This window comes from Argentina silus (genome assembly GCF_951799395.1).
Source record: "Argentina silus genome assembly, chromosome: 11".
In the NCBI taxonomy this organism is placed as follows: domain Eukaryota; kingdom Metazoa; phylum Chordata; class Actinopteri; order Argentiniformes; family Argentinidae; genus Argentina; species Argentina silus.
The window spans coordinates 448923-456422 of NC_139665.1; the positions used below are offsets into that span (position 1 = coordinate 448923).

The following is a 7500-nucleotide window of genomic DNA, read 5'->3' on the forward strand; positions in this document are numbered from 1 at the left end:
AGTAGTAGTAGTAGTAGTAGCAGTAGTAGTAGTAGTAGTATAGTAGTAGTATAGTAGTAGTAGTAGTAGTAGTAGCAGTAGTAGTAGTAGTAGTAGTAGTATAGTAGAGGTAGTAGGAGTAGATAGTAGTAGTAGTAGTAGTATTAGTATAGTAGTAGTAGCAGTAGTAGTATAGTAGTAGTAGTAGTAGTAGTAGTAGTATAGTAGTAGTAGTAGTAATAGTAATGTGTGTTGCTAGGTAACAACATCAACGTCAACACCCTCTCCTCCTCCTCTCCTCCTCCTCTCACCTCCTTCTCCAGCTGCTCCCCGGCCTCCAGAGTGGGGTCTCCCCTGACCAGCCTCAGCCTCTCCAGCTGCTGCGTGTGCATGCGGTTGGGCAGCAGGAAGTTGAGGGGGAAGGGGATGTTCTCAGCGAACCAGCGGCGTGTCACATCCACATAGTTCTTAGAGTCCACCCACTGGGCGTAGATCTGAGGACAGAGGGATGGACACACAGATCTGAGGACAGAGGGATGGACACAGATCTGAGGAGAGAGGGATGGACACAGATCTGAGGAGAGAGGGATGGACACAGATCTGAGGAGAGAGGGATGGACACAGATCTGAGGACAGAGGGATGGACACAGATCTGAGGAGAGAGGGATGGACACAGATCTGAGGACAGAGGGATGGACACAGATCTGAGGAGAGAGGGATGGACACAGATCTGAGGACAGAGGGATGGACACAGATCTGAGGAGAGAGGGATGGACACAGATCTGAGGAGAGAGGGATGGACACAGATCTGAGGAGAGAGGGATGGACACAGATCTGAGGACAGAGGGATGGACACAGATCTGAGGACAGAGGGATGGACACACAGATCTGAGGAGAATATGGACACAGAGGAGAAGATGGATGGATGGATAGAATAGATGGATTGATGGACAGATGGATGGATAGCTAGATGGATAGATAGGATAGATGAATAGACTCCAGTGGTGGTGGTGGGGGGGGGGGGGGTCACACCAGGGGTCGCCGGAGTCACTTGAGAGTCTTCCACTTCAGCACCTTCACCCCTGAGACACAACTTCTGTCACCATCATTACTTCCTGTTTACACAGGAAGACAGACGCTTTTATACAGGACACGAGGCCCAGGTGGCAGAGTGAGATCCCTCCTCAGGGAGAATACAGTAAACTACTCGGTCTACCACTGTCCTGGGTCAGAGAGCTAGCCTGCCTGGTGTACCACTGTCCTGGGTCAGAGAGCTAGCCTGCCTGGTCTACCACTGTCCTGGGTCAGAGAGCTAGCCTGCCTGGTCTACCACTGTCCTGGGTCAGAGAGCTAGCTAGTCATGCTAAACGGCTCTTTCAACTTTTGTTCATATAAGTCAACAGCTCTGTGGTGCCGACGAATATGACCATGAATCTTCTTGTCCTTGTCCTGGGGTTACGGTTAGGTTAGGGTTGGGGTTGGGGTTGGGGTTAGACCATGAATGTCTTCTTGTCCTTGTCCTGGGGTTAGGGTTAGGGTTAGACCATGAATGTCTTCTTGTCCTGGCCAATAACCTATATGGCTCCATTTCGTAATACTGCTCCGTTCTTGTATTATCATAGGAACAAAATGGTGCATTCCTTGTATTCCCAAACGCCACCTTGTGAACACTGACTGTACTACAGGGGAGGCTGGTGGAGGTAGAAATCGGAGGACGGGCTCATTGTAATGCATGGAAGGGAAAAGGGAACGGTAGACGTGTTCTGTATTTAGACTGGTGCCAGATGAGTGTGCTCAGCAGCTGTTATGAGGAGGTCAGAGAGAGAGAGAGAAGTTATTTTCCCTTTTTAAATGACTTGAAAGCGTTCCTGACTCCACGGGGGGCGGGGTACCTCAGGCGACTCCTCCCCCTCAGCCTGACAGGCCTATCGTCACCGGCCAGCCGAGTCAGGGAGAATGGGGACGTTGTGGAGAGATGGTTCACTTAGAGCCCATACCCCAACTATAATAATAACAATAATATAATAATAACAATAATGTAATAATAATAATAATAATGATGTAGCCTGATGAAAAGAGGACAAAGCCAGATCTGCTGTCCTGTCCCCCCCCTTTCATCCCCCTCTTTCTCTTCCTTCTCTCCTCCTCATCTCCTTTCTACCTGTTCCTCCTCATCTCAGATAGTTCTGGCTCGTGTTCCAGTGCAAAAGGCTACTTACACGTCACCTCCCTCCCTCCCTCCCTGCCTCCCTGCCTCCCTCCCTCCAACATTGTCTCACCAGGGCAGGCAGCAGCTTCTCCTCCAGCAGGGATACGAAGGCCAGAGTGTCCGCCCCCTCCTTGGCTGACAGGTCATAGTCAGCGTTGTACTTCTGAAAGACAGGGGAGCTGGCCAATCAGCATAAGATGTACATGGAGGAGGAAGCCAATCAGCATAAGATTACAAAAAAAAGCACTATGACTGCCGATGGCACTTGTTCTTCTGGAAGGTTTTACTGATGATGACTGATGTAGAGTTGATTCACCTACTGAGACTAAGTCTCTACTGGACAAAAGCGTCTGCTAAATGACTTAAATGTAACATGTATAAGATGTAGATGGAGAGCTAGCCAATCAGTATAAGATGTAGATGGAGAGCTAGCCAATCAGTATAAGATGTAGATGGAGAGCTAGCCAATCAGTATAAGATGTAGATGGAGAGCTAGCCAATCAGTATAAGATGTAGATGGAGAGCTAGCCAATCAGTATAAGATGTAGATGGAGAGCTAGCCAATCAGTATAAGATGTAGATGGAGAGCTAGCCAATCAGTATAAGATGTAGATGGAGAGCTAGCCAATCAGTATAAGATGTAGATGGAGAGCTAGCCAATCAGTATAAGATGTAGATGGAGAGCTAGCCAATCAGTATAAGATGTAGATGGAGAGCTAGCCAATCAGTATAAGATGTAGATGGAGAGCTAGCCAATCAGTATAAGATGTAGATGGAGAGCTAGCCAATCAGTATAAGATGTGAACATGGTGCAAATGTTTCCCCTGTAAACACCTCGGACAAATAAAACCCACATTCTCCCCTGAGGCTTTTACCAAGTACACAGAAACATGTGTGTAAAACATCATACAGAGCACTAAACTGAGGTCACAAAGGCAGAAAACAAGCAGTCATTTGATTTTAAAGAGGAAAGGTGCTGGGAGTTCATTCTGTACCTTTAAGCGCTAAGTGCCTCAGGCAAAGGAAGGCCACTCCTCCAGCTACCCTCCACTCTCCGTCTACTTCCTCTGTGCCAAAACCCATTACCCATAAACCCCCATGCCAAAACCCATTATCCATAAACCTCTAAGCCAAGACCCATAGCAGACTAACCACTTCCAAAGGACACAACTATAAAAACATGTTGCAAAGACTCATTAGTGCCAGACTATGACTCCGTACTCACACTGAGCAACTAAAACACCCTAACAAGTTGCATCCTAACAGTTATCAAAATGATGTTTGTATCAAGGCCTATCTCAGGGGAGGCTGGTGGAAGTAGAAATCGGAGGACGGGCTTATTCATCCCTCCAATTTCTACCTCCACCAGCCTCCCCTGGCCTATATATTACATAAGTTGCATGGCTCCTATGGAGGACATTTCAAACATTTCAAACATTCCACCTTTGCCAAGACCTAATTCCTTAGACAAACCATCTTTCACGGTGCTAAGAAATCTCGTCAAACAACATCATTCAAACAACCTGGTTTTTATGACGCACATTAACGTGACCTTCGTATTTATGCAGGGGATCCTTCACACATGTTGTGATGTGGAGTCTTCCTCTGTGTGCAGGTTTCAGAAGCATTATGGTCTGGCCTGCACATGGACATGGACATCAGACGATGAAAATCCATGAAATGGCTCTGGACGTCGCCCACGTGCTGTTTAATGTTCTACTAACAGACCTGTTTACTGCCAGACAGCTCCGACTTTTGAGGGGGGGGTAAAAAAGAAAAGAAAATGGCAGAGTGTTCTCACCTGTTTCCGGAGGTGGATGATGATGTTACTGGGCTTGGAGATGCTGGCTCCCTCACTGGTCTTCAGCGCTGGCAGGGTGCCTGAAACGAGAGACCAGAGGCAGGGTGAGAGGCTGGCGGGGACCCGCGGACCCCTGGGGCTCGGAGGAAGACATCATGGCTGAAGTAACAAAGGAAGGGTGTTGAGAGTCAGGAAACGTCAGGTGCTCTGTGACCCTGTGTCCTGCTAGCCCGTGACCTTTGACCTGCTAGCCCGTGACCTCTGACCCTGTTCTACTCAAGTCAGAAGAGGGGGAGAGGGAGAGCTTCCTGCCCTGGTCTATAATCTCATCCCTCTTTCCTGCGGGTTAGGGCTAGGGTTAGAGCTAAAAACGCCGCTGAAGCATCGAACTAACTGAGGAACATAATGACGTTTTCACTTTCACTTTTACCAACGATGTCGTTGGCGATCAGAGAGAGTTACTCTGTCATGAATACATATTAGTTCCATTTGCTCTGAAATGCTGACATAGTGGGGGAGCGGCCCTCTTCCATTCTTTGGGGGGAAGCCTGTCTGGGTCTGTCAGCACTGCAGGGACATGGCCACCTTATGACCTCTGTTACCCTTTCTTGTCTCAGTCAGGAAATTCCTCTCAATCTTTCTCCTCACAAAGAGGAGCATCGGTCTGATGTGCTGAGGGAGAGAAAATCTCTCACCTGTGGGGCTTCTCCAGGGGTTGGTGATCTTGTGGACTCTGATTGGAGCCCCAGCAAACTTGGCGTAGGTCTGAGAAGAGAGGAGAGGAGAGGAGAGGAAAGGGAAGAAGAGACAGAGAAAAAGATGAGTTTCTGAAAGTCGCAAAAAACATCTTGACTAAGTAGTTTTACAGGTTATACTTTTGTGTCTCGTGCTTTAAGTGACAGAGAGATGAGCCGTCTGTCTACCACAGAAAACATTTCTAACGACACTGAGGTATTCAGCATACTTCTTTAGAACAATGCGAGTCCTTTTTTGTGCCAGAACAGAAGATTATATCACTCATTACCGTCTGTAACAGTCAGCGAGTATCTGACCTCTCTGAGGGCTGAGGGCGGCTCCTTCAAAGACAGACACATCTTGTTAGGAAGCCTCAGAAGGCAGGATTACGGAGGATTATCCTGGCTTTAGGAGCACGTATCTGAGCTACATGCTAACAATGAAAGTGTCTGAGATTTAACCCTTCAGGGTTCTCCCCGGGATGTTTGAACCGTGTGGCGCTGGATTGAATTATCAAAACACCACTCGTTTATTCATGTCAAAATGTGCAGACAATACAGTTAAAACGCAGAATTCACAGAGGAACATCGCAACACACAACGATGTTGTTGGCGATCAAAGATAATTACTCGTTACTGGTATATAGTTTAATAAAGATAGTTACTCTATCGTTACTGATATATAGTTTAATTTGCCTTGAAATGTTTTCATAGTGGCGCGCCAAGCTCACAGCATGGTGCAGAAATACTCCATTCCATTCTTTGGGGAGAACCCTGCACTTACTCTGGTTGAGGTAAAACCCTGTGCAAAATTGAGAGGGAAGAGGAGTGGTGACCAGGCCTGAGGCCGTCTTTCTGGAGTTCAAACCCCCAGTTAGGAAATGGCAGTTAAGACATCAAACAGACGCTGACCCAACGGGACGGTCTCTCAGTCCGCTGAGGGTTGAGGAACTCTGGGACATGAAGGATGAGCTCTGAGCGCTCTATAAATCACATCCTCTCTCTCTGGTCCACGGGGATCCACAGAAACACACACTTCACAGAGAAGGCAGTAAAATCTCCTGCAAAGCCAACAAAACACAGCCGACGTTTACGAGGAAGAGGAGACACTAACCAAGTACTACGCTGACCATAGTTTTGACTCTAAACTTTGATCCATAGACTGAGAAATTAAACGTTTCATACAGTGCCTGGGTCTGGTCTGGATGCAGCATACAGAACAGCTCCAGAAGGGCAGTGTAGTCTAGATAAAACACACTCTAGGCCTACACCAGGGGAGGCTGGGGGAGGTAGAAATCGGAGGTCGAGATTGTAATGCATGATGTGGAATGGCATGGAACACGCGTTTGATACCTTTCTTCATTACATTCCATGCAGCATTACAATGAGCCCGGTCCTCCAATTTCTACCTCCACCAGCCTCACCTTGATACTGAACTTGATGCTCAGCCTAGAAGGACACAGATACTCTACCTGTATAGACCAATAGGATCTGCTCTTCTTCTCTTTCCTCACTACACCACAGAAGACAGCCAACAATGGTAACACATTAAAGGGATAGTTCTCCCAAAAATCAATTACAAATTCAATTACTTGGTCCCCCTGAAAGAGTCTATGGACCAGGACAGATGTCAGATGACTCTTTGGTTCTGTTTATCTGGACACTGTCACTAACCGCTACATAACTGATTTTAAATCCAGTGGAAGTCAATGCACGCTAAATTAGCATGTTTGAAAGATCAGGCCCAAATCAGGGTAAGGAACCAAACATGTAGTTGTGTAATATGGGTGGACTATGCCTTTAGTAATGTGCATGATGCTGTCAGGACTTGGGTTCACAGCAACATTGAGACGGGTGGAAACCTCAGAGAGCGAGGCCAAGGAAAACAGAGACACAAACACTCACATTGTCTTTTCTTCACAGTGGCACAGGAAGCAGACACAGAAACACGCAGACACAGCTTTAGAGGTCGTATGACCCAAGACTTTGGAAAATATCCTGACTAAAACGTGAATGGGGTTCTCTTCTCATTCTGCGGTGTGATAAATGTCCTGTCTGTGCCGTCTGGGCAGATCAGAGAACAGTTTCCAAGCCCACAGTCGTTACCGAGTGGTTTAACTCATTCAGTGCTGAGGGTGAATAAAGTCCCAAACTGTCAACATTCCAGAGTGCTGAGGGTGATTTTATTCACCAAACATACATAAATGCTTAATTTTGCAGCCAATCAAAGTGTTGTTGCTAGGTAAACACCACATAGAACACTTGGCACTGGTGGTGAGTGTTCCGGAACTCTTTGGCGGTTGGTGAGATAAGACCATGTCAGCCCCTCCTTCTCTCAGAGTGTTGCCGACATCCCCCATGTCTCTAAAACAGGCGAGGCTGTACAATGAGCCCATCCTCCGATTTCTACCTCCAGCAGCCTCCCCTGATCTAAAAGTAGTGGCAGCTCTCAGAATGTGGACATAGTGTGGCCAGAACCTTTGTTCTCCTATATAACAACATCAGGAGAGGCTGCTGGAGGTAGAAATCGGAGGATAGGCTTATTGTAATGAATGGAATGGACTGAGGAATGTTTGATACCACCCTCTCTCTCTGAATAGGACACGGCCTCTCTGTATGAATAGACAGCCTTCCATTGTGGCTACCTTGTGCATTTAGAAACCGTCTCCCATCCCCCAACCCAACTCACTCCCCACCCCCACCCCCACCCCCACCCCCACCCGGGGTGTAGGGTTAGTAACGAGAGACCCTACTTTTTGGCAGACAAGAGTGAAAAC

At 47.4% G+C, this 7500-nt stretch overlaps 1 protein-coding gene across 1 annotated transcript in view; it reads right to left on the reverse strand.

Moving 5' to 3' along the window:
- The window catches only part of thbs3b (thrombospondin 3b), a 31739-nt gene that overhangs the window by 21183 nt on the left and 3056 nt on the right, over window positions 1–7500 (reverse strand). The window contains exons 2-5 of the mRNA XM_083680789.1: window positions 4685–4754; window positions 3990–4069; window positions 2259–2351; window positions 291–473 (exon numbers count right to left, since the gene is read on the reverse strand). Coding sequence (XP_083536915.1) covers window positions 291–473; window positions 2259–2351; window positions 3990–4069; window positions 4685–4754 — 426 coding nt within the window. The remainder of the gene's footprint in view (window positions 1–290; window positions 474–2258; window positions 2352–3989; window positions 4070–4684; window positions 4755–7500) is intronic.